The sequence below is a fragment of the Lathamus discolor genome, chromosome 1 (assembly GCF_037157495.1).
Source record: "Lathamus discolor isolate bLatDis1 chromosome 1, bLatDis1.hap1, whole genome shotgun sequence".
Lineage (NCBI taxonomy): Eukaryota > Metazoa > Chordata > Aves > Psittaciformes > Psittacidae > Lathamus > Lathamus discolor.
The window spans coordinates 18,076,198-18,103,662 of record NC_088884.1 but is presented as its reverse complement, the minus strand read 5'-3'; the positions used below and the strand labels follow the sequence as shown (position 1 = coordinate 18,103,662).

Below are 27,465 nucleotides of genomic sequence, written 5' to 3'. Positions count from 1 at the left end.
ACCACAGAGGTAAAAGACAACTTCTTTCCTTCTGAGGGGAAGGCAATCAAGCAGCTGCAGGCAAGATTGCCCTAAATAAACACAGATGCTAGCTAAACAAGCATCTATCAACTAAACATCTGGAAAAGATGTAGTAATTGGGCAGTAGCCATCTGTGAAATTTCCATAGGGGAAAGCAGATTAGCAGGTTTCACGCATGGGAGAGGTGAGCCACTAAAGTTCAGTGAGGAAATAACTCTGCAGACACACACCAAATGAGGAGAGCTTAAGGGTCTGTCCCCATGGGATCCTAATGAACAGGTGAAGACACTGCTAAACAAGCTCACTTGCTTATGGGAGCACATCTAGCTATGGCAACATAATCCAGTTATGCAACGAAAGCCATCCTACACGGAATGTAGGTCTACCTCAGTTCCCCATCTCCAGTGCAATGCTCCTTTGAGCTGCAATTTCAGTATTGCCTTTGACTGGACTGTATCCTGCACAGTGTTTCTATATCCTGGGAAATGATGCCTGTCTTGGAGCAAAGGAAAATGCATTGTCAAAAAGTCTCCTTAGCAATGGTACAAATTGCATAGTACTCTTTAAACATTATCACCTACTGGAGAGTGTTTGATCATCTCAATGTTGTTTTGCAAGACTGCCCCTGAGGGTTGCTCCCACAATAAGGAAAGGACCACACCAAGGTCACTTTTGGGGACATCAGGACATGCTCGAAACACTCCCCAAATAGCTACACTTTATGTCATGTCTGCTCCTGTGTGCAACAACTATCCCAAAGCACCTGCAACATACCTGCTATAGCCGTTTGGCACATATCATCCATGCCAAAGCTTGCTAATGGTTGTTTTTGGACTCAGTACCTCACCAGGAATATGGATATTTATAATTCCTACTAGACTTGCAAAGTGGTGGCGTCATAGCATCTTTCAGATGTGGGGTGACCAACAGCAGGCCTTTAATTTCTGGATGTGAAGACACTCTCCATAGCTTCACATCAAGAGCTAGAACAAGCTGTCAAGAAGAACAAACTCATTTCCAAGTCATAGCCTACTTCAAAAGTGGGTGGAAGCTCAGGAAGGTGGCCACATACTCCCTACAGACCTGCTGTAGGACCGTATAGTTCAGTGAGGGAAATTCCTCTAAGCCAATTTGGCATCACTGTCCTTGAGCTGGTTTAACTACCTGCATCCCAAACACAACTACTGCCTTTCAGAAATACAGCATACCTAACTGTGCTGGGGGCTGCTGAAGGAACAAACATTCCCATCAAAATGCATCTTCTCATTTCAGAGGCCCCACAACGTTACCTTTCAGGATACACCCCCAAATCAGAAACAAGGCATCCATACGATAGTATAATGAGTATTTGCTTAAATAACTCAAAACTGCACGAAGCTTCAGAAATGCACTGATTTTGAGCATTCCTGTGGTTTTACTTGGCAGTTTGACCATTCCAAGAAAAGCTAGTTTCGTGGCCCTTTGTCACAGCAGTACAGTCAGTAGCAAGGATGGATAGTTGCACCTTCCTGCTTTACACAGCAGCCCTACATTACAAACAATCTTGTACCATGCCCTGGAAGTGCGACTATCAAAAGCAAAAAGTACACCAAAACGTTGCTGCCACTAGATGGCAAAAAGCGCACATGGAAAGTAGCCGTACGCCTCAGAAGATGACTACTCACTTTACTCTGGGTAGGAGTTCATTCCTTCCTCGGGCATAAATAGGCAGGAAGGCGACCGGGCAGCACAAAAGCCCTGTCCAAGCATGCACTGTGCCTTTGGAATAGCTGCACTGCGTCCCAACGCTGCCCAATTATACATCTCCCTCTGCATCGAGTTGTGTTGTAACGCTAGCTACCAAGAACAGAAAAGGCTGGGACTGGAGCCCCCACAGGAGGTACGGGGAAGCTTTGAAGAGCGAGCTTGGTAGAGCAGGAGTCTGGCTGCAAGAGACAGTGAAACTCAGAGCACAAAAGAAGGGAGCAGGGGGAAATCCTGTGCAGAAGGATTTACTCTGCAAGACTCGTTGTCTTGTGCAGTGATTACGGGACACAGCATGCGATGCAGGGATTTAACTGACACAAAATCACCTCACCCACCCACCCTAGGCCTGAGGACAGGCTGCACTGGAAAAACACTGCAACAAACACTAATTACCACAGGGATGGTGTCACACAACTGAGTGTTTAGGATCACTAAAAGAATCAATGTCAGAGATATTAATAAAAGTAATTTTAATATAAATTTAGAAATGTGTGACTCAACAGAATTCACTGGCAAGGTTCACTCTATTACATACAAAAAGAGGTTGTGTCTGAATTGGTAATGATTTATACATGATTGAATTAAAGTGATTTATACGGAGTTGAATCAAAATGTGTAGAGAAACCAAAGGTACAGAGGAACAAGGCAGACCCTCCTGTTGAGTCATGAGGCTCAGACTAGACCCCCTTGCTTCCTAAACTCCTGATGGAGCCTAGGTGCAGTGGAGCTAGTCCTAGCCTCAGACTGGGACAACACTTTATGTCTAATGGAATTTAAAAGGAAATCGAGATAGAAGGATTAAAGGTGAAAAGGGTAAGGGAAATACTCCCATTGAGTCACAAGGATCAGACTGGACCCTGGCACAGAAGGTTGTGTGAATGTGCTTATCTGTTGCCATTCAGCTTGTGAAAATCCAACTGCAAAAGCAGTAGGTTGATCTTGAGTAGTTGTTCATACTTTTGTAGTTGGGAAGCAACAGATGACACTCCAACTCCAAGCACAGCAGCTACACCAACCCCAGTGACAAGTACAGCAGCTACTCAACCTCCGACCACAGCAAACAGCGCAGCTACTCCAGCTCCAAGCACAACAGCTATACCAGCCCCAGTGACAAGTACAGCAGCACCATTTGAGAGTTCTGTGAAATACGAACTCACTCCTCTAAACAAGATAACAAGGTTTTATTGAGGGACAAAGTCAATAAAGCAAAAGCAACAGCGCTGGGCGCATGACCGTAGCCAGAGGCGCAAGTGATTAGTATTTGTTACAGGTTTATATACTGTCACTATTGCATTAGTCACATATTCATAATTCTGGCATATAGGCAGGGAATTGTGGAGGATTGGCTTGTCGAAAAAGGTCAAAAGGTCACGCTCCCATCAACGAGCTGAAACAAGACATCTGTGTAGAAGATGGTGCAAACCTCTCACGCCAGATAATGAGGAAATGAAGGACACCGGCAAACAGCAACATACTATGACCAATCACAGCCAAGGCCACTAAGTGATAAGTGCATGAGAAGGAGGATGGTGGGGGGGTGCACGGTGTAGCTGCAAAAATGTAGAAGCTATAAACCAATGATCTTGTAACATGTAGAAGCTATGAGCCAATAATCTCTCTGTAACCAAACTATAAACATGCAAGCAAGGTATGTAAGTATCCATCTGCTTAGCAATAAACGAGACTTGTCGGTCATCATCTGACGAGCTCGTCTCCCGGCGATTCCCACAGGGAATATTATAACTAGCTCCAATAACTTATTATAAGTCTCCTCCTCTTGGCGTCTGCGCACTTATCTCTGGTGACTGTGGGCATGGGTCTTGAGGGTGAAGTAAGCAGTCTTCCTCTTGTGAGTAGGGGTCTTCAAGATGAAGTAAGCAGTCTTCCTCACAGTGTACTTTTCACCTTTGACACAGTTGGATGCCCCAGTAATCACACAACTAGCTGAAACCAGCCGTATCTGTAATTATTCTGATAGCTAGCAAAGATTTAAAACAGTGTAACCTTCCTGCAAAATTTATTGCAGGAGAGGCAGACAAGGAGTATCCCAAGCTAGCAGATGTTTGGGAGGCTCTGTCTCTAACTGATAAGTAGAAGGATTGTGTGAAATAACTCATTCATGTTTAGTGGGGTCACTAAATACTGTTATCTCACCACAGACTTACAACACAAACATTGTTCTTTAAAGCTAAGGATATTTTAGAAGACTAGTGTGAAACAATTAACTCATGTTTAGTGGGGCCACTAAATTCCACAGACTTACAACATAAACATTGTTTTCTTTCTACAACCTAATTTAAGCTAAAAAGTACTTTAACTCTGTATTTTCCAGGCACTAGCTTATCTTATATCAAGCCTCCCCCCCTTCCTTTACCTTTACAGATTCTTTTACTATGTGACTCCATTTTGCTCAAGAGTTCTGGCCCTTTTTAGCTTGTCGTCTAATCTTGTGTCTTTAGCGAGCTTTCATAGAGTTATCATAGAATAGTTAGGGTTGGAAAGGACCTCAAGATCATCTAGTTCCAACCCCCCTGCCATGGGCAGGGACACCTCACACTAAACCATCCCACACAAGGCTTCATCCAACCTGGCCTTGAACACCGCCAAGGATGGAGCACTCACAACCTCCCTGGGCAACCCATTCCAGTGTCTCACCACCCTAACAGGAAAGAATTTCCTCCTTATATCCAATTTAAACTTTGCCTGTTTAAGTTTTAACCCGTTACCCCTTGTCCTGTCACTACAGTCCCTGACGAAGAGTCCCTCCCCGGCATCCCTATAGGCCCCCTTCAGGTACTGGAAGGCTGCTATGAGGTCCCCACGCAGCCTTCTCTTCTCCAGGCTGAACAGCCCCAACTTCCTCAGCCTGTCTTCATACGGGAGGTGCTCCAGTTCCCTGATCATCCTCGTGGCCCTCCTCTGCACTTGTTCCAGCAGTTCCATGTCCTTTTTATGTTGAGGACACCAGAACTGCACACAATACTCCAGGTGAGGTCTCACAAGAGCAGAGTAGAGGGGCAGGATCACCTCCTTCGACCTGCTGGTCATGCTCCTTTTGATGCAGCCCAGGATACGGTTGGCTTTCTGGGCTGCGAGCGCACACTGCCGGCTCATGTTCATTTTCTCATCGACCAGCACCCCCAAGTCCTTCTCTGCAGGGCTGTTCTGAATCTCTTCTTTGCCCAGTCTGTAGCTGTGCCTGGGATTGCTCCGACCCAGGTGTAGGACCTTGCACTTGTCATGTTTGAACTTCATAAGGTTGGCATCAGCCCACCTCACAAGCGTGTCAAGGTTCCTCTGGATGGCATCCCTTCCCTCCAGCATATCAACCGGACCACACAGCTTGGCGTCATCAGCAAACTTGCTGAGGGCGCACTCAATCCCACTGTCCATGTCAGCGACGAAGATGTTAAACAAGACCGGTCCCAACACCGATCCCTGAGGGACACCACTCGTTACCGGTCTCCAGCTGGACATCGAGCCATTGACCACAACTCTTTGTGTGCGGCCATCCAGCCACTTCTTTATCCACCGAGTGGTCCATCCATCAAATTGATATCTCTCCAATTTAGAGAGAAGGATGTGGTGTGGGTCAGTGTCAAACGCTTTGCACAAGTCCAGGTAGATGACATCAACTGCTTTACCCTTATCCATCAATTCTGTAGCCCCATCATAGAAGGCCACCAAATTGGTCAGGCAGCATTTCCCCTTAGTGAAGCCATGCTGGCTGTCACCAAGCACCTTGTTGTTTTTCATGTGCCCTAGCATGCCATCCAGAAGAATGTGCTCCAAGATTTTACCAGGCACAGAGGTGAGACTGACTGGTCTGTAATTCCCTGGGTCTTCCATTTTCTCCTTCTTGAAAATGGGGGTTATATTTCCCTTTTTCCAGTCATCAGGAACTTCACCTGACTGCCATGATTTTTCAAATACGATGGCCAGTGGCTTAGCAACTTCATTCACCAGCTCCTTCAGGACCCGCGGATGGATTCCGTCAGGTCCCACGGACTTGCGTGCGTTCAGATTTTGAAGATGGTCTCGAACCAGATCCTCTCCTACAGTGGGCCCAAGGTCTTCATTCTCACTGTCCCTGCATCTACCTTCTAAGAGCTGGGTGGTGCAGTCAGAGCCTTTGCCAGTGAAGAGTGAGGTGAAGAAGTCATTCAGAACCTCAGCCTTCTCCAGATCCTGTGTAGCCAGTTCTCCCGAAAGCTTCCTCGGGGGGCCTATTTTGTTCCTAGTCTGTTTTTTGTTTGCTGCATACCTATAGAATCCCTTCCTATTATCCTTAACATCCCTGGCTAGGTTTAATTCTAACTGGGCCTTAGCCTTCCTAACCTGGTCCCTAGCTTCCAGGACAACATACCTGTACTCTACCCAGGCCGCCTGTCCTTGCTTCCATTTTTTATAAGCCTCTTTTTTCCTTTGAATTTTCCTCAGCAGCTCCTTATCCATCCAAGGAGGTCTCCTGGCCCTCCTGCTGCACTTCCTTCTAGTTGGGATGCAGCACTCCTGAGCTTGTAGCAGGTGATCCTTGAATATCAACCAACAGTCTTGGGCCCCCCTGCCCTCCAGGGCTATATCCCATGGAACCTTACTAAGCAGGCTTCTGAAGAGGCCAAAGTCTGCTCTTTTGAAGTCCAGGGCAGTGAGCTTGCTACACACTCTTCTCACTGTCCTGGGGATCTCGAATTTGACCATCTCGTTATCGCTGCATCCAAGGCTGCCCTGGAGTACCACATTCTCAACAAGCCCTTTCCTGTTGGTGAGCACAAGGTCAAGCATGGCACCTCTCCTTGTCGGCTCCTCTATTACTTGCAGAAGGAAGTTATCTTCCACACAATCGAGGAACCTCCTGGATTGCTTGTGCCGTGCAGTGCCATCGTTCCAACAGATGTCAGGGTGGTTGAAATCCCCCATGAAAACAAGGGCCTGCGAGCGTGAGGCTTTTCCTATCTGTCTGTAGAGTGCTTCATCCACAGGTTCTCCTTGATCAGGCGGCCTGTAAGAGATCCCCACAGTAATGTCTCCCACGGTTGTTTTCCCTTTAACCCTGACCCACAAACTCTCTGTAAACTGCTCACCTGCCCCCAGACAGAGTTCCATACTCTCCAGCCTACCCCTAACATAAAGGGCAACTCCCCCTCCCCGCCTGCCAGGCCTGTCCTTTCTAAAGAGCCTGTAACCTTCCATTCCAACACTCCAGCCATAGGAGCCATCCCACCATGTTTCTGCGATGCCTATTATATCATACCCCCGTAGATGTGCACACATCTCTAATTCCTCGTTTGTTCCCCATGCTACGGGCGTTTGTATAGAGGCATCTGAGACGAGCTCCAATTGAAGTTGGCTCATTGGCTGGAGCAGCTGGAATATATCTACATTGTTTCAAGCATTTATTATAGGTGTTGGCAACTGACTGGGTGTGTTGGGATGGAATGATGCCCCCCTCCCCCAACACATCTAGTTTAAAGCCTCCTTGACCAGTCTGGCAAGCCTCCTACCAGAACTGCTCTTCCCATTCTTTACCAGAGCAGCTCCACCAGCCCCCAGTAGACCTGGCCTACTAACTTCAGTCCCGTGTTCAAGACACCCAAACCCCTGACTATGACACCACCCTCTTAACCATTTATTAACCTGGCCAACCCTCCTAGCTTTTTCTTGGTCCTCCCCTGTGTCCTGGAGAATTGACGAAAAGACTATCCAAGCACCAGAGCCCCTAACCACCTCTCCCAGGGCTCTGTAGTCTTTCTTTATGGTCCCCAGTCTACTACTATCTATATCCCTAGCACCCACATGGATCACCAGGAGCGGGTAATAGTCCATGGAACCTACTAGAGCAGGCAGCCTCTCTGCAACATCCCTGATCCGTGCCCCTGGTAGGCAGCACACCTCCCTCGAGAGGGGGTCAGGCCGACAGACAAGTGCTTCCATCCCTTTCAAAGTAGAGTCCCCTATTACTACGACCTGCCGCTTTTTCTTTGTAGCGCCAGTAGAGATCTTTACCTGTGCATCATCCGGCTGTTTGTGGTGCAGGTGCATTTCCTCGTTAGTCTCCTGCAGGACAGCAAAGTGGTTCTGCGTGGAGACAACAGATTTAGGAAGAAGCCCCTTGCCTTTAATTGTCCTCTTCCTCCTTCTTTTGTTATTTTTCTTTGTCACTAATTCCCAACTTCCCAGGTTGGTGGCCTCCTTCTTTCCTTCATGAGCTGGAGGGGAAGCTTGAGGCCCCTGCACAGTGTGGGGCTGGAGCAAGCAGCCCTGCTTCCTCTCAGCTACCCTGACATCTTGAAGCCCGCTAATAGCATTCCGCAGCTCAGCCACCTGCTGCAGGAGGACCTCCACCAGGGAGCACCGAGTGCAGCCCTGCCCATTGTGCACCTTTCCCTCACCAGACCAGTGCAGGCACTCTCTACACTCTGAGCTCTGCACTGCAGCCTCCCCTCTCATCTGCTCTGTCTGGGTGCCTATGCTGGCCACTGCTGGGGCAGGCAGAGCAGAGCTCCCAGAGCGGGCCCTGGCCATACCTGCTCGCCTGCCCGCGCGAACTGCCTCGTCCCACTCTGGTCGCTTGCGCTCCCTGGGGCAGGTTTTTACCCACTCAGGGTTGGTGCCGCTGCTCCTGGCTCCGCCCCCTGTGAGTCAGCGGCTCGCGTCAGCGGAGCTGCCGGCTCCTGGGCAGGTGCTGTCGAGGACTTGAGGCTCCCTCGGTAGCTCTGGCCGCTCTGAGTTGAGGCTCCTGGACGCTGATCTCTCCCCCACTCCGGTGTTAAAGGCGTCCTCTCTCGAGCTACTCACCTCAGCAATTGACCCAATATATGTATATGTATATATATTGTGGGGAGTGTAGGTGGTAAGACTTCCATGAAAAAGAGTTTGGGAATGAGCTCTGGGGCCTTGGTGCTTGACAAGCCCTGGAGCTATGAGTTGGAACATTGAAGGACAGGGAAGGTAAACAAAGCAAGCCTTGGGAGGAGGGACCAGGATGTAGTTGTGGCAGGAATCTCAGTTGGAGGCCAGAGGCTGTGGGGGTTGTGAGAGGATCTGCAACACTGTGATTGGACCTGGAGATTTTACAGGGGCCAGTGAGATTGAACGTTGTTATGTATATGCAGGCTGGGAAAGTACCAAACGAGGGGATAAAAAGGGCTTGGTGATAATAACCGAGGATTTGAGTATCTGCACTAACTTGAGTCCGTGTCATGATATGCCACAATATATGAGATAAGAGTGATGGTATATTGAAAATGTGGGATCTGAGCATGACATGAATGGTATGGAATAAGGGGTGAATACTGTCCTGGGTTCAGCAGTAGCAGTCATTTTTCTCCTTCTTAGTAGCTGGTGCAGTGCTGTGGTTTTGACTTTCGGCCTGGGAACAGCGCTGGTAACACCGATGGTTTTAGTTGCTGGTCAGAATGTTTACTCTGACCAAGGACTTTGTGAGTCTCATGCTCTGCCAGGGAGGAGGGGAAGCCGGGAGGAAGCAGAGACAGGATACCTGACCCAAACTAGCCCAAGGGGTATTCCATAACAGAGCATGTCATGCCCAGGGTGTAAAACAGGGCAGCTACCTGGAAGGGTTATTAGATCACTGCTAAGGTCGGGCTGGGTATCAGTCAGCGGGGGGTGAGTGGTTGTATTCTCTTCCCTTGTTATTTCCCTTATCATTATTATTACTGGTGGTAGCAGCAGTGGTTTGTGTTATACCTTAGTTACTGGACTGTTCTTATCTCAACCCGTCGGAGTTACATTCTTTCGATTCTCCTCCGTATCCCTCCGGGAGTGGGGGGAGGAAGTTTGTTGGTTTTGGTTTTTTTTGGGGGGGCGGGGAAGTGAGCAAGGGCTGCGTGGGAGCTGGGCTTAAACGACAACAAGGGATTAAAGGGAAAAAGGGTAAGGGAAACGCTCCCGTTGAGTCATGAGGATCAGACTGGTCCCCATTGCTCTCTAAACTTCTTGTCAAAGAGGAGCCTAGGTGCGGCTGAATCCAGTCTTAGTCTTAGGCCTTGTCAATGGTTTATGTTTAATGAAAGAAATATAAGAAATAAGGAAATCCTCCTGTTGAGTCACAAGGTTCAGACTAGACCCCCTTGCTCTGGCTGGATCCAGACTTAGTCTCAGACTTAGTTAATGGTTTATGTCTAAAGGATGACAAATGTAATCTAGATTTTGCGATTTAATTGTTAAAATTAATCACAAGATTGCTAAAACATTTTATTATTGAATATACATGCACTTACAATTAAATATCTAAACTAACACAACACACCAAGATGCAGATATACGCCTATATAGATGTATATGCATATATTCACATACGCATGTTAAAAATGTCCCTCGGGTGCAGTGGAAAAATAGTATTTCTGGTAATATACTCACGTCAGCTTTCTTGGCACTCCTCAATGGACGAAGGGTTGAGAGTCAATGAGCAACAATAATGACTGAGGTAAATGATTCCCCAATTGCATTAACTTTGAGGGTTTATGGATTCTTGAGAGGTGTCCCTCCCAGAGGGAGACAACTGGGTCATAACATGCTGTGGTCCAGGACAGCTCAACAGCATTTTCTCTTGGGACCACCATTTATAGGATGGTAAAATGATTGGCTTTAGCATAAATTTTCATCCTGGTATCATATCTTTGTCAGGGAATGATCTACCATTCCACAGAACTCCTGATATGATAAGGGAATATCCAGGCCTTCCTGTTCATCAGTTCCTGCCTTTGTTAGGCAATTAGAAGGAATGGTCAGGGAGTGCTCAGCCATCCAACTCCATGCATTTATGCAAAGGCTAACAGGAATTCTTGGGGAAACAGATAGGTCCAGGAGAGGGGTGGTGGGGAGGAGTAGGGGGACCCCCCCACACACACACCATCTCCTCTGAACACTGGAGGACAGTGACTAGCAGTGTACCCCAGGGGGGTCACTACTGGGTCAAGTCCTGTCCAAAAGTTTCATTAGTGGGCTGGATGGTGGGGTACAGCACACCCTCAGCAAGTCTCCTGATGGCACAACACTGGGAGGAGTGGTTGATACACCAGAGGGCTGAGGGACTGCAGCAGGTTGGGGAAATGAGTTGACAGGAGCCACACACCCAGTTTAACAATGGTTAAAAGAATCTGAGAAGGAATAATCCCAGGCACCAACATGTACCTGCTGCATGCCACTAACCTGGAAAGCAGCTTTGCAGAAAAGGATGCAGGGGTCCTGGCGGCCACGAAGCTGACCATGTTATGGGGGGAGTGGGCTCCCAAATTAGAGTAGTGGGGGTTGGAGCCTTAGAAGAGCAGCCATAGTTACCACAATGGGAGGTTTGCCATCTTGGAAGAAGAGCAACTATGGTTATCACAATGGGAGGAAGATGACACTTTTGAGTTGCTAAGACCTGGCATTTAATTCCACGTATTTCTGTTCCAACCTGGCATTTAATAAACTGTGCAGTCTAGCACGTGTCTTTGTTTTCTTCTGCTCCCCCTTCTGCGTCTGCTTCTCCCATCCCCTGCTCATGCAGCTGTCCCCTGATTTTCCCTCTGCTTGCTTCTGGTACAGACTAAGACCTGTCTGATTGCCACAAAATGGCGACAGCTACTAGAACCGTTGTGACTGACGTTTTAGAACTGCTGCAGTTTGTCACAGAGTTTGAGTTCTTTGGACCTTGCTGGTATGGAGAGGAGAGCTGTATTTTTGAAGACGCCTTCGGGCTTTTTTCCTGGGCACTCTGCTAAGAGTTCTCGGTCTGCTCTTGCATTCAGCCATGCAGACTTCTTTAAAGATGAGAGAGGACCAAGGCCTTAAATCTGAGGAGGAGCTCCCCTCTGCTCACTTCAGCTCTGTTCACAGCCGTTACACCCCCATCCCCTCGCCGGCCAACGGCGCCTGCAGTGGCCGGCGGGAGAACAAGCTCCGCCCCCAGTAGCTGTACCGTGCCGGGGCCGCTCTCGGATCTCCTCTCGGGCCCCGCCGCAGCTCGTATGGTGCTTCCGGCTGTTGCTCCCCTGAGGCGGGGCTGTGCCCGCGTTCCTGCCGCGGCATGAAGATGTAACCATAACCTAGGCGCTTAGGATAGGCTGTAAACCTTGGCATATCTAGCCAATAGGGACACAAGGGAGGGACTTTGCTGTCCGAGAGAGGGCATAAAAGGGAGAAGTAATCAGGGTGTATCTACCCAGTAGGACGCCCGTTTTTTGGGAAGCGTCTGATGAACTGCTGCTTTACTGTGTCCTGCTTTAAACACCGCTGGTAACTCGGAGCCCCGCGGCCGGTCTCTAACTCCCCCTTCTTCCTCTCTCCTGCTCCCCCAGGGATGGGGAGGAGAACTGAAAGAATGTTAGGACACTGCGGTGTGTAACCTGAGCCTTTACAAGAACAGGTTTTAAGTTTCCAACACCACCAAGTTGACCATGAGCCAGCAATGTGTTCTTGGGGCAAAGGAGGAGGTTGCCTTAGGAGAATTGTTGCCAGAAGTCAAGGGTGGTGATAACTTTCACTCTACTCAGCACTACTGAGGGGAGTATTGTGTCGGGTTCTGGGTTCCTTAGTGCAAGACAGGCATGGACATACTGCAGAAAGTACAACAAAGAACCACTAAGTTGATTAAGGGACTGGAGTGCCTCAAATGAGGAAAGGCCGAGAGATCTGGGACTGCTCAGCCTGGAGAAGAGAAAGCTCAGGGGGAATCTCATCAGTGTATTTAAGAACATGAAGGGAGGGTCCAAAGCTCTTTTTAGTGGTACGCAGTGACAGGACAAGAGGTGATGGGCATAAACTGAAAGACAGGACTTTGGATTGAAACATCAGGAAACGCGTTTTCACTGTGAGGGTGACCGAGCACTGCACAGGTTGCCCAGGAAGGTTGTGGAGTCTCCATGCTTGGAAATACGCCAAAGCCCAGCTGGCTGCAGTCCTGGACACCTTGCTTTAGGTGATGCTGCTCAGGACCAGAGCACCTTAGCTGTTCCGTGATTCTGTGCAGGCGGTGAGCAGCAGCCTCCAGCAGTGCGAGACGGGGCCCTTGACCCGCCCAAGCTGGGCTGAGGTGGGCCCAAGCTGGGCTCTAACCCCGGCTCGAGCCTCATTTCAGAGATGTGTGTCCTGACACCCTGGCCACGCGCTGAGACAAAAGCCAAGAGAAGGTGCGGCAAGAGCCGCCCCAGCGTCTGCCACTGCCGAACCCCCCTGTCCCCGGAGACCCCGGCATCCCTCACCAGCCTGCCGTTGCTCCCCTGCCCGCCCCGCGGAGCCACCTTCACCCCCGCCGGCCAGGCGCCTGCAGGCGGGCCCCCGCCCCTCACGATAGCACCTCTGCGACGACCCCTGGTGAGGGCCCCTGATTAGGGCTCCTCCGCCCTGTGACGACCCCTGGTGACGGTCCCCCCTGCTCTGTGACGACCCCTGGTGACGGCCCCCCCTGCTCTGTGACGACCCCTGGTGACGGCCCCCCCTGCTCTGTGACGACCCCTGGTGACGGCCCCGAGCACAGCTCTACAAGGCGGGGCGCTGGAGCGGGGCCTCAGCGGTTTCCGCGGCTGAGCGAGTGGCAGCGCTTCTCCAGCCGAGAGCGCCGGTGCCTCTTTGACCCCACCTCGGGGGCTCAAGGCCGAGACCGCTGCTCGATGGGAGCCCGGCTCCCCTGTCACTTTCGTTGTTCTCCTCGCCCTTGGCTTTCCCACATGCTCCCCCTTGCCCTCGTCCTTGTGCTGTGCCGGAGCCCAGCAGAGTCCACCGGGTGCCTCCTGCCGCTGGTCAGTCCCAGTATGCAGCGCAGCATGTAGAGGGTCGTGGCATTCTTCAGCGAGACACGGCAGCGGTTACGCTCTGAAGGTGCCTCTGGGCAGCGCCCCCACTGCCACCACTGCTTCCACTGCTTACAAGCTTCGAGAGGAGAACCCGGGCAGGCTGCACTGTGCAGCTGCCCACGGCGACTTAGCCAGGCCGAGGTGGTGGCACTGGGTGGCTGAAGAGAGTCGGCACTGACAAGCAAGACAAGCAGAAGTGGGGGGGGGGGGGGGGGGGGGCGGCTGTGGGTTACTGATGGGACACCTTGGCTGCTTCTGAGAGGTGTTGTGACGGGAGGCTCTGAGGCAAGCTCTGCTGGTCCTCAGCAGCCCCTAAGCCCAAGGAGTGTGTTGTGGACCTGCTGATCCAGCAAGAACATCAGCATGGCATGATCAGCTCCTCTGGCAGCTTTTGGATGCTGTGCAGAAGTGTATCCCCTTGAGGCTTTGTGTGGGGTCACATTCGGGTTAATCACTTGAAAAGCGAGATGTGCCCTGTCAGCTGGGAGAGTGAGCTCAAGAGCTTTACATTTCTTGTAGCCACCAGGTTGGCTCAAATGCTGTTGGACGTGCATGCTGCCAACCCTCCGCTTTGTCGTGGTCTCCCTGAAGGGTTGGTTTTGGGGTTGTTCAGGCACCACCTGTTCTCTTCTGCCCTGTGTGTGATCAGCACAGGATTGCAGCAGCAGCAAGCGGGAGGAACAGATTCTAAGCAGGGTCCCCAGGGCTGCGTGGTGACACAGCTTTGGCTCTTTCATTGTCTGTCCATGTTAAGTTCATATGTTTACTTCTTAGGACACCCCTGCATCTCGTTTGTGTGAATGGTGATGCGGTTGTCATCAAATATCGGGTGCAAAAGAACTGCCAGCTGAACCTTGTTGACAGTTTCAAGAGGTTGTCACTGGTGAAGGTAGGACAAATATGTTATGCTCTTGTAAAAAGGGCTTATTGATGGTGTATTACATGAGAGGTGTCTGGCAGGATTCCTGACACAGGCCTGTGTAGAAATATGCATGTTGTACTCAGTGCGGAATAGGCATGTGTTAGCTAATCTTTGAAGATATCCTCCTGTTGAGAGCTTTTTAACAAACAATGGGCATGTGAGCGATCCAGGACTCTTGCCTTTGGTTAGAGGTTGTAGTAAGGGTTAACGGCCTAGTTCACAGGTTACTTCAGGGCAAAGTTGTGGCCATGTATGCAGAAGTTCTGCAGGAGGGAAACAACTCCCGGATGCTGAAGAAGGAACCAGTCAGCTGTCTTTGCATTATGTGTAGAAACCAATCATTGTAAAGCTTAAGCGCGTGACCAAGCTTGGAAGCTATAAAAGGCAGTGCTCTGAAGTGAATAAATGTCAGCGTGCTGCCCACTGATCTTCTTCATCCTCCTTGCCCAGAGTTTGGAAGCTGTGCAAGTTGTGACAGTGACACATAAACACTGGAAGTCTTTCCTTTGTGTGTTGATCCCAGGCAGTAGAGTGCCACCAAGAGAAATGTGTGGCTATACTGCTGGAGCATGGTGCTGACCCGAATCTGGCTGATGCTAATGGCAACACGGCCCTTCACCTGGCTGTCCTGTCTCCTAATACAACTGTAGTAGAGCTCTTGAGCATAATGCCAATATTGATGCTCAGAACCAGATAACCTTGGCATTTGGTAAAGCTGCACTTTCGAAAAGGTGCCAAACTCGTCTTGTGTTTTTATAAATGGAATTAGGTATTCTTTCAGGATGGTCATACCCCCCTTTATCTTGCTGTCTCCAGACATCAGGAGGAGATAATAAGAGTTTCTTCCAAAAATTGGAGCTGACAGGCATGCTCAAGATCAGCATGAAAGGTGAGGGGGTTTGTCAAAATGACACGTAGGTCTCCTTAGTCATCTGTAAGTGTGGCTGATGAGAGGCATGGGCATGAGTTTTGAAAAATAAGGAGCCACGGGGAAGGAGTCCCCTGGAGTGACTGGTAAAAGCAGGTCTGCATTTGACTGCTCTCATGCCTCAACTGTTCTCATACTTTCCACATGGGAGACTGCAAAAAAGCATCACCCCACAGACGCAGACGCAGACACAGACCCTGCAGGAAACTTGCCATTAGCTCAGCAGCACCAGTGATTTGCAGAAGGGGGCTTTTATAAGTAGGGGCATAGCTGGTGCATAAGTGTTGCCAATGGAAGTGTTGGGAGAAAGAGAGGTAACACTGTGCAAAGGGCAAGGTCAATACAGTAAAACATGAGGAGAAAACCTCTTGGTATGAGGAGGATGGTCAGGCAGTCAAAGAGCGCAGCCTCCATCCATGGTGGCTTTGTAGAGCAGAGCAGGAGCCCTGAAACATCGTGTCTGACCTCATAGCTGAATCTGCTTTGTGGAGGGGGTTTACCTAGAGACCTCCTGAGGTCCCTTCCAAGCTGAATTCTCCAATGCTTCCGTGTATTTGGCTTTGCCTTCTCTGTGCTTTGTAGGAAAAGGGGAAAGAATTGCTTTGAGAGCAAGCAGAGATTGGAATGATGACAATGCAGTGCCTGCAGAAGCAGATATATATCATAGCAACTTTTAGATGCTTTAGGACTTCTCTAACATTTGTCATTTTTGCTGGGGATATGAATGCAATCTGAATTCTTCTTTGGCACGATAGTGATATTCTTATAACTCTGGCTTCACGGCTATGGATCACACTCAGATGTCTCAACGTGCTGAGTATGTGAGGTTTACGTTGGCATTAAGAAGGGCTGAGTTATCAGAGTATCGGTGCCTGTGCTGATTTATGAACCTTTTTGGTAATGGCACCAAGGTTTGAGGCTATGTTGACGCCTTTGTTGAAGCTGGACCCAGTGATGTCTTCTGATACATCTCCTTCCCCTGTCAAGAATGGATGTGGAAATTGAGAAATTCCACCCACCAGGTGTTCTTAGAATTCCCGCTTGCGTTGCCAAGCTCTGCTCAAGCCCTGTGAACAGAAACTACCTGCTTTTTGTTTCAGTGGGTATCTGACTGATAGCCCTTTAGTTAAACCCCTAAGGAGTTTTCCTCTACTTGTGCGTAGCTTTACACCTGTAGGCAAAGCTTCTTGAAGGTGGCTATCTATGCTTAAAAGCTAGGCTAAGGAAAATTTCCTCATGGTAGTAGCCAGCTGACACTGCTACACTATCCCTGGGAACATGCCTTGTCTTGCCCATAAACAGCTGCACTTGTCACTGAATGCCAACTTCATTTCTTCTCCCCTTGCTGCATTCTGTTAGCCTCTATCAATTGGAAGTTAGAAAGGCACGTGGGTAAACTATGGCATCTAAACAGCTTTAGGAATAAAGCATGTTTGATGGGCATTACTCTGGGGAAGAAGGTCTTCAGTCCTTATGCCAGTGCTCTGCACAGCATAAATGTTGTGCTAGTGCACTGCTTTTCAAAGCAGCTTTGGTCAGAGCGAGTGCTTTTTTGTTATTACTGTGGGGGGTTAAGCTTCCATTAAAAAGCAAACCTGAAAGTGGTTTCTCAGGAGCCCAAATCTGCACTCTCCCAAGGAGACACTTATGTAGTGTAGTTAACACATGAATTCCCATCCCAGTCTTTTGAGGCCTTTGATCACATTCAGGAGCTATCTAAACCCTCAAGTCTGGATACTAACCATACAGAATTCTGAAGTCCTTCCAAGTCAGAACTGCATTTCAGGAGACCATAGCCTGGCTCGATGTGAACAGCTGCAGCACTGATGTAGCATCTTGCGGATGCAGTCAGATGTGAATCTGCCAGAGGGCTTCTTATTTTTCTGTAAAGTTGCTTTTGGAGATGTTGCGTATCGATTTAGGTCATAGCCAGCAGGGCTGACGTGCTTCACAGGTAATGATAAGCATCTAGAGAATGAAGACACCTGCAGCGAGTATTTCATCACATAATAGCAGTGCAGGAGTAGGGTGTTGTGTGATGAGGGAGTTGTTACCATTTCTCAGTGGCCAACAAAACTGGAGAGGCTGTGTAACGAATGGCTGTTGCAGTCCTAATCAAGCATGTATGCAACAATGTGGTTGTTTCTGTCAACTCTATTTCCTCTCTGTCTGTATTTATCCTTAGTGAGCTACTGGTAGAAAATATGGATGGTGAAAACATAGAAGAACCTCATGCAGGCAGTGCAGAAGACAGTGTGGTTCTCAGCAGCTCCTTCCCTGTGAGGACTGTTGACAAGGCTGCACTTGCTCAGGACGCTGGAGGTAGGATACTTAACTGTGAAAGAGTCAATGAGGAAAATCAGTGTGGCCTGTAGCAGAACCATTCTTCATCTTTTAGAAAATGGGAAAAATTGGAGTAAGAGAAGCACTCAATGTGTTGCTTCTTACCTGTTGTGGTTTAAACGCAGTCAGCCATAAATCACACAGTCGCTCTCTCACTCCCCCCCTTTTCTTCCCCCACACTCCTGGAGGGATGGGAAGGAGAGTGGAAAGAATGTAACTCCCATGGGTTGAGATAACAACAGTTTAGTAACTAAGGTATAACACAAATCAGTACTGCTACCACCAATAATAATAATGATAAAGGAAATAACAAGGGAAGAGAATACAATACCACCCGCCAACCGATAATACCCAGCCCGACCGTGCACCGACCGAAACCTAGTCTCACCCCGCAGTCCACTAGCCCTTCTGGGTAACTCTCAGTTACATCCTGGGCATGACGTGCTGTGGTATGGAATACTTTTTTGGTTAGTTTGGGTCAGGTGGCCTGTCTCTTCTTCCTCCCAGCTTCTCCTCCTCCCTGGCAGAGCATGAGACTCACAAAGTCCTTGGTCAGTCTAAACATTTGAGCAGTAACTAAAAACATGGGTATTATCAGTGCTGTTCCCAGGCCAGAAGTCAAAAAACACAGCACTGCACCAGCTACTGAGAAGGAGAGAAACTGACTGCTACTGCTAAACCCAGGACATTATCTCATTTGTAGGTGCCCAGCCAGTTGGAGAAGTGGAGCAAGAGCATGATGCTGAATTTCCTGAGGATTTCAAGGTACTTCCTCTGAGAGATGCAATGGGGTTCCCCTTGCTTTGGCCGTATTTACCTCTCAGCTCATTGACTTCTTCTGCTGCTCCCGCCACACAGAGGTCATTAGTTTTGCAGTTGCCTGCTGGTGGCAAGTAACATTTATTATCTTTGAATTTACTCTGAAGACTAACCCAGTTATGTAACAGTTCACCTCATATGCACGTGCTCTTAGAGCATCCTTTTTGCTCATGTAACAAATGTTTTTTAGGCCTGCACACAGCTGCAGCAGGAGCCTGCTAATGCTCTTAAAAAGCAAGCTATCTCAGAAGCTATACTGGAACTTACTACATACTACAACAGTGTCCTGGATGAAGACAGTCTGTGCTTGCAAAAGGAATTGGACACAGGTAAAGCTGAGGTATGGAAAGCCTGTCACTATAGGAATAAACCTGTGGGTGCCTGTTTCTTCCCATACATTGTGAAAAAGAACAAACCCTAAAGGGTGAGGATCTAACACTCATTCATTTCCTTCATAGCAGCTTCTCAGGTGCTGTGTTCTGAATTTGTAACAAAACCTGTGTTAACAACATGGGGATGATCTAGTTGCTGCTGAACAATGCTTTTGCTCAGTGTCAAGGCCTCTTCTGGCTTTCACACTGCCCCGCCAGCAGGTGGGCTGGGTGTGCACAGGCAGCTGAGTGGGAGTGTATATACCCAGGACAGCTGAACATCCCAAATGATGTCTTGCTAAGCAATAAATGCTGCAGGGCAGAAGGAGGAAAGGAGGATGTTTGGAGATAAGGCATTTGTCTTTCCATTATGTGTGACAAAGCCCTGCGTTACTGGAAATGGCTGCAGAACTGCCCACCGATGGGAACTGGTGGTAGAATTCCTTGTTTTACTTTGCTGGTGCACACAGCCTTAGCTTTACCTGTGAAACTTTCTTTCTCTCAACCCACAACTTTTCTCACTCTGTTTGCCATGAAAGTCAGCCAAAGAACTCTCTAAGACTCAACGTGGAGCTTTAGAAAGCAGGCATCCTATATTGCAGTGCTGGAGGCAGAGGGAATCACTCCACCTAATGTGGACCTTTGGAAGAAAGTTGTAGGGCGATTTTGTGTGTGCATGTGTCTTCTTATCCCCCAGAACTGCAACCATCTTGTCACTTCTAGAGTGTTCATTCGTCCACCAGCTTCAACTGGTCTTCTTGGTTATGTTAACACTTCGCATTAACCTTAGCCATAGATCTTGGATGGGGAGAGAAGTGCTTGGGCCTGTTTCCATTTATGTTGCTGCTCTCTATTGTACTGTTGTCTTTCTGGTCACCTTAGTGATAGTTTTTCTTTTGCCACTGTTGTCCTCCCAGATGCCAAAGCAGAATGTGCTTAGTCTGACATCAGAGGGCTTGCATAGCATGTCGGAGGAGGCACTGCAGCCGAGAGCCCATGCAAAAGAGCATGTTGATCAGAGTGACAGGGAAAAGACTGAACTCTTGGAACAGGTGAGCACAGAAAATTTTGCAGATGCCTAGCCAATATCCTGGAGAACTGTGTCCACCTTTTTCTCGAGTTCTTACACATACAGCTTTTCCCGTTATCCCTGCTGCTCGGGCACTGAGGATCTTGTGATCTGGGGGTCATGCAGGAAGCAACAGATAGAGACTTACTGCAGCTTCTCTTTTTTGTTTTGAAAGCATAACAGTGAAGCACAGCAAGTGTTCAAGCTGGCAGAGGAGATATGCAGACACACAGTATGTTTGTGCAGAGAACTGATAATAAATTTCGAAGCAGAGAAAGACTGCAAGAGGTATGTCTTTTTAGAATAAAGAGGCACCCCTGAGTATAAGTCAAGTTTTATTGAACTTTAATGTACAAATAGGCATACATAACAGTGTATGAGCCAGTTCAAGACTCATCTTACTTCTTGCCAGGCGTTTCTGTGCATGAGCCTATAGTTTTCCTTAGATGCCAGAAGAACTGCCAAGGCAGGTTGCTTTGTACTTATGCTGGGGGAAGGGAAGTCTTTCATTCTTTTCACATGAAATTTGGACCCTCCAGGTGATCTGCGGAACAGTAATGCTTTTTCTTTTTCTCAGTAATCCTCAGCATGCCAAGTCTATTAAGGTGAAGCAAGCCATGACTGCACTTTTTACGTGGGAGTATATGAAAGAGGATGGTTCTTCCTGTGCTTCATTGTTTTTTTGACCAATTTGCTGTGTAGGATGAAGGCGCAACTGCATGGAGCTGTGAGCAAAAGAAGGGCATATGAAGAGAGAGAGATGGAGTCCAAGATCAGTTCAGAGGATATAACAAAGAACAACTGCTCTGAAACAGGCAGTGAAAGTGCTGCGTTAAGACGAAAGGTGAGCTCTGGTTTGTTTAGGGCTATAGGTGTATAAGCCCAGCCAGTAAAGCAGAACCACACAGCCACTCGCTCACTCCCCCCTTCTTTCCTCCCCCACTCCGAAAGGGACGGGGAGGAGAACCAGAAGAAAGTAAATCCCAAGGGTTGAGATGAGAACAGTCCAATAACTAAGGTACCATACAAAACTACTGCTACTACCACTAGTAATAATAATGATAAGGGAAATAACAAGGGGAGAGAATATAAAACTAAAAGGGGAAAAGGTAAAAAACAATAAACACAAGCGATACACAATACAATTGCTCATCACCCTCCGACTGATACCCAGCCCAACCCAAGCAGCGATACGGGTCTTCCGGGTAACTCCCCCCAGTTTATATACTGGGTATGACATGCTGTGGCAGCTTATATACTGGGTGTGACATCCTGTGGTATGGAACACCCCTTTGATAGGTGTCTTGTCTCTGCTTACTCCCGGCTTCTTGTACCTCTCCTCACTGGCAGAGCATGATAGACTAAGTCCTTGATCAAGGTAAGCATTATTTAGCAACAACTAAAACATTTGTGTTTTATCAGCACTGTTCTCAGACTAAAACTGAAAACGCAACACTGCACCAGCTACCAAGAAGTAGGAAAAAACCTGCTACAGCTGAACCCAGGACAGAGGCTTTCATGGTAATTTTATGGTTTTATTGTTGGCGTGGTTTTTTTTTCTTTTCCTCTTGAGACCTGCATTTCCTTTTTCCTGTACATTTTGGGTATGGTCAATTATATGTTCTCTTCTTGGTGTTCCTTCTGTTCTTGTAGTAGTCTGCCACCCTACCAGGATGTCATGTCCATGGGTGAGAGTCAGGGCTGAGAGCAGCAAGGCCCAGCACAGGCCTGGTTACAGCCTGAGGCTGCGGCAGCATCTTCCAGGTCTCATAGATTAATCCCTTCTCTGCAAGAGAGGGGAGTAACAGTGCCGCAAATCAAACAACTTTGTGAAGTTGGCTTTCCCAAGATCAGCTCCTGAGCCCTCTCTTAGGCACAACTTGAGAGGGAGGCAGTTAGGTTTTGCTTTTCTAAATGGTGTCCTTGTTTCCCAGGACACGATGTCATGAGGCAATGCAGAAAAATTCCGTAACGTTGCTCACTAATACCTGTCTGAGCCCATCCTTTCTTAGCCATGGGGACCCAGCAGCAGAGTTCCACAAAGCTCTTTTGAGGTTGCTCTGGCTGTTCAGTAACATGTAACATTTTATCTGCTCTGCTCATTGCTCAGCTCTATTGCTAAAGGAGCCATGTTTCAGAGCTATGTTTGTTTTCAGAAGGTGTTATTGTAGAAAGAGTCAACTGCCTTTGCAGTGGCTCATTTTTAGTCCAAAGAACGGTTTTTGTCTGACTGTTGGATGAGACCTTTTTTTGAATGACATGGAAGGTCATTATGTCTAGGTGGCTTTAATTGTCAAGTTTCTACTTAAGGCACCCTTTCATGTGCTTACTTACGCTAGTTTCGTCGACTTTTTGCTGTTGTTGTTCATGTTTCTTAAATAAAAGACAGGACATGATGTTTTACATTAACTTGGTGTAGAAAAGGTATGTTTCCAGAGCGGGAGGAAGAGGAAGACACAGCTGCAGATGACCACTGGGACCCTTTGCAAGTCTGGTATTTCCCACAAATTTTTGAAAATTATCTGCGGGTTTGGCCTAAAGAGAATACATCTTCCTCCACGACTGCTGTAAAAGCTGCCTTCCAACCACTACTTAATGAATCTTTAAGTGCAATGGAAAACATAGAGTATCTGTATCTTGTCCTGTCAGTTCTGTAATGAAGCTTTGACTGTGGTGACAGCATATAAAAATTCCTCTAAAGCATGATAGATGGTTTCTGAGGAAACCAGAGGGGCCTAAGTATGGGTGTGTTTGATTTGCCATAAGCATCTCAGAACTTTTTTCCCCTACAGGTGCGTGACCTCTCCCAGAAGCTGGAGAAAGAGTCTAAAAAATGCATGCAGCTGCAAGCACAAAATTGCGATTTGCAAGAACAGTTGTCCACCATGCGCGAGAACCTTGAAAAACTGGAGAAGAGCAAATGCCAGCTGGAAGAAGAGGTGGCTAAGCTCAAACATCATTTGGAGACTAACATGGTGGATCGCAGCCAGACAGAGCAGTACAAAAGAGAGGCAGAAGAAGCTGCACAAGGAAAAAGACATGAAATGCAAAAAGTCAGTCTCGTTTTGCAGGTTTTCTCACATGTGTCTGTGGTTGCTATTATACATTTGTTATGGTCATTATTTTCTAGTATTTTATCTTTGGTGCCTGATTCCATGCGTTAGTGCTGTCTTTCCTGGAGTGTGGTGGGAGAAAGGAATATGGCTGGGCCAGAGTGCTCACTGAGTAAAACTAGGCCCTTGGAAATTGAATATGCGCAACTGACTGATGGGGAGAGATCAGCTCCTGAGACCTCTCTTAAGAACAAGTTGAGCGGGATGCAGTTCAGGTTTTGTTTTTCTGAATGTTTCCCAGGACACAATGTGGAACCTGAGGAAAGCTATCAGAAATTATGTGAAAGCTGTTCTTGTTTGAAAAGAAGTTCCTGGCTTTACTTTATTTTTCATACTGGGTTAGCAGATGATAATTACAGTCTTGATGGCCAATCTCTTCATCAATTTCTGCTCTCTGCTGCCTCTCTACCTCCTTCTCTGTCCGCTGTCTACAGGCTAGTGAACTTTACAATCTGCTGGAGAAAGAGTCTAAAAAATGCACACAGCTAGAATCACAAAATCGCAATCTGCGGGAACAGTTGTCCGCCATTCGTGAGAACCATGAAAATCTGGAGAAGAGCGAACGCCAGCTGAAAGGAGTGGTGGCTAACCTCAAACATCACATGTACACTAACATGGTAGATCGCAGCCAGATACGGCAATACAAAAGAGAGGTAGACGAACGCGCCACACAAGAATTAAGACAAAAACTAGAAGAAGTCAATCTGTTTTTGCAGGTAAGTGGATTTTTCACACATGGCTGTAGTTTCTATTACAGATTTCCATTATGGTCATCATTTTCTAGTATTTTATTTTTGGTGCCTGATTCCATGTGTTTGTGCTGTCTTTCCTGGAGTGTGGTGGGAGAAGGGAATATGGTGGGCCAGAGTGCTTTTATGTGTGTGTAATGCACTAGCAGTTCCCTAAATCGATAGCTCGCCCAAGGTAGATTTCCATTTTGCAGGCTTTGTGGAGTATCGCTGCATACTGGTCTTGTTCTCTCTGCTCATCTTTGAATGGGTGTCGAAATTTACAGGAATCCTTTTCTCTATGCCAGAGACAGTGTTCTTTCATAAGCAGCTTTGATTAAAAATAGTGCTAAGTGGGGGGTTCTTTCTGAGTGAAAAAATTATCTCATGTGGTATTTCCAGGGTTCTGCCTTGATGGCTGATGGTAGTGAGGAGGCACACTTGCCTCAGTAAGTAAAACTGGGCTCCTGAAATACAGTGTGTGCAATTCACTAGCAGGGAGAGTTCTCTTTTCCTTTGCAGTTGTTGAAAGTGCATTATCTGTTTCAGACACAGGCAGTTTCCCAGCATAGATTACAACAAGTCAGAGGCAGTCTTTATGAGATGAGATACAGATTAAGAGATCTTCAATGGCAAATGAAAACCATGCAAAGCAGCTATCAAGAGAGTCATTTTCAACAAAAATTCCTGTGTGCGGAACTGGAAAGGTACAAAAAGCGGTACCTGGAGGAAGTCTACTCTAAAAAACGCCTAGAAAATGAACTGGAAAGGTGAGTGCATGCTTTTTTGGAGTGGTAACAAGATACTACTTTTTCCTCATGCATTTTTCTCCTAAAATCCCTCTCCTACATCTCGTCGGCATTACGTATGTAACGTAAGATGGCATATTTGTTAGGGAAGTACCTTCAGACCCTTCCCCTTCATTAGAGCTGTCTCTTTAGTGCTTCAGCAGTACCACTGATTGTGGCATTAACAGGGCACCTTTTAAGTTCATTGAGACTTTTTGTCAATCTCCTCCTCTAATTCTGGGTATGGCAGAAAAGATAAATTTCAGGTCCCTTATTGCTTGAATAAGTATAGGCCTTTCAGAGAACAGAATTCGATTCTGTGAAGAAAAAAGAAGAAAAAAGAAATTCTCTTTTGACTTCATTTTAGCAGCATGTCTGAGGTTTGATCTTTCCTTGGGAAAGGGACAGTAGCTCAGGGTTCTTACACAGGTGATGTTCCTTTCAGAAGAAGCTATGTAAACACATGGCATTCACAGGTTGCTTTGACACCCTAATGCTGAGAAGTCCTAAGTGCTGGTAACTCTTGCCGCTCCTTGCAGGTAGAAGCAAGCTCCAGAAAACCTCAGATCAAGCAATGCTCCTGTTTTGGATGCTCTTAATCCCTGTCACTTTCGAAAGTCAAATAACAGTCATAGACTTGAAGGGTAACTTTGCAGAAGTGTTACTACCAAAGATGACTCTCTGTATTATTTCTGAATGTTTCAGAACTAGGAAGCAACTATCAGAAGCCTATGCTAAGATCAGTCAGGAGCTCCGTAGGAAGATTACCATTCACAAGCAGCAGTGACAGTGAAGATATGTCTGAAAGTCCAGTTCAGTGTTCAACTTGGCAACACTTTGACAGTGAACACAAGTCTGTGTGTAGGAGGAACCGTCCGAAGCACGACCAGGGCTTCAGTGCTATCAATAAACGGGGCTGAAGCCTATGCGGAAAATACGGTAAGCATTTTGAAATAGTGTTCTCAACTACTGCTAAAGAGTATCCATAATCATAAAATCATAGAATCATAGAATAGTTAGGGTTGGAAAGGACCTCAAGATCATCTAGTTCCAACCCCCCATGCCATAGGCAGGGACACCTCACACTAAACCATCCCACCCAAGGCTTCATCCAACCTGGCCTTGAACACTGCCAGGGATGGAGCACTCACAACCCTCCCGGGCAACCGATTCCAGTGCCTCACCGCCCTAACAGGAAAGAATTTCCTCCTTATATCCAATCTAAACTTCCCCCTGTTTAAGTTTTAACCCGTTACCCCTTGTCCTGTCACTACAGTCCCTGATGAAGAGACCCTCCCCAGCATCCCTATAGGCCCCCTTCAGGTACTGGAAGGCTGCTTTGAGGTCTCCAGGGAGCCTTCTCTTCTCCAGGCTGAACAGCCCCAGCTTCCTGAAACATAAGCAAAGTTATGTTTTTTAGCCTAAAGTTAGAATCCATTTATAGATCCAAACTGTATGGTCTAATATACTGAAACAGCTCCTAATGCTCAGTTTGTTTCTGACAGGTGACTCGGGAGGAAGTTCTGTGCCAAGCTTCCCGGTCCTCAGCAGCACCCCCTCAAGGCGAAGGAGTCTGTTACGACACACAACCCCCTGATATAGCAACAATATCAGCATAGTGTGACCAGTGGTTTCAGCTAGTTGGGTGATTACTGGGGCATCCAACTGTGCCAAAAAGTACACTGTGAGGAAGCCTGCTTACTTCATCCTCAAGACCCCTGCCCACAATCACCAGAGAGCAGTGCACAGACGCCAAGAGGAGGAGACTTACGATAGTAAGTTCCTGAAGCTAGTTATAATGTTCCCCACCTATACGCAGGAATTATGAATACGTATGTGACTAATGCAATAGTGACAGTATATAAACCTGTAACAAATACTAATCACTTGCGCCTCTGGCTACGGTCATGCGCAGCGCTGTTGCTTTTGCTTTATTGACTTTGTCCCTCAATAAAACCTTGTTATCTTGTTTAGAGGAGTTAGTATTTCACAAGAACATCAGCACAGTGTGAACTAGCCCCCCCCCCCCCCCCCCGAAGCTTTTGGGTGCGATATGAAAGCGTCTCCCCTTGACACTTTGATTCTCAGAAGCTGCTGGAGCAGAAACGTCCCACTTCCAGAAAAGAAGGAGTGGTTATACTGAGGCAGAATGTTTGTCTTCCACTGACTTAATTCAGAGGCTGGAGTTTGCAGCCTTAGAAGAGCAGCCATAGTTACCACAATGGGAGGTTTGCCATCTTGGAAGAAGAGCAACTATGGTTATCACAATGGGAGGAAGATGACACTTTTGAGTTGCTAAGACCTGGCATTTAATTCCACGTATTTCTGTTCCAACCTGGCATTTAATAAACTGTGCAGTCTAGCACGTGTCTTTGTTTTCTTCTGCTCCCCCTTCTGCGTCTGCTTCTCCCATCCCCTGCTCATGCAGCTGTCTCCTGATTTTCCCTCTGCTTGCTTCTGGTACAGACTAAGACCTGTCTGATTGCCACAAAATGGCGACAGCTGCTAGAACCGTTGTGACTGACGTTTTAGAACTGCTGCAGTTTGTCACAGAGTTTGAGTTCTTTGGACCTTGCTGGTATGGAGAGGAGAGCTGTATTTTTGAAGACGCCTTCGGGCTTTTTTCCTGGGCACTCTGCTAAGAGCTCTCGGTCTGCTCTTGCAGTCAGCCATGCAGACTTCTTTAAAGATGAGAGAGGAGCTCCCCTCTGCTCACTTCAGCTCTGTTCACAACCGTTACACCCCCACCCCCTCGCCGGCCAACAGCGCCTGCGCGAGGCTGGCCGTGTCCCTGCGCCTGCAGTGGCCGGCGGGAGAAC

At 47.7% G+C, this 27,465-nt stretch overlaps 1 protein-coding gene across 1 annotated transcript; it reads left to right on the top strand.

Annotated features, from left to right (window-relative positions):
* Positions 1-11,345: 11,345 nt before the first annotated feature.
* LOC136007484 (ankyrin repeat domain-containing protein 26-like) lies at positions 11,346-26,665 on the top strand. Its single transcript, XM_065665743.1, has 15 exons — positions 11,346-11,431; positions 14,340-14,454; positions 15,304-15,401; positions 17,601-17,737; positions 18,462-18,523; positions 18,768-18,917; positions 19,866-20,000; positions 20,193-20,305; positions 20,720-20,861; positions 21,440-21,538; positions 22,810-23,070; positions 23,565-23,846; positions 24,408-24,628; positions 25,352-25,585; positions 26,152-26,665. Exons 1-14 carry the CDS (start codon positions 11,346-11,348, stop codon positions 25,431-25,433), a joined length of 1,983 nt encoding a protein of 660 aa, XP_065521815.1. The 3' UTR covers positions 25,434-25,585; positions 26,152-26,665.
* Positions 26,666-27,465: the final 800 nt, after the last annotated feature.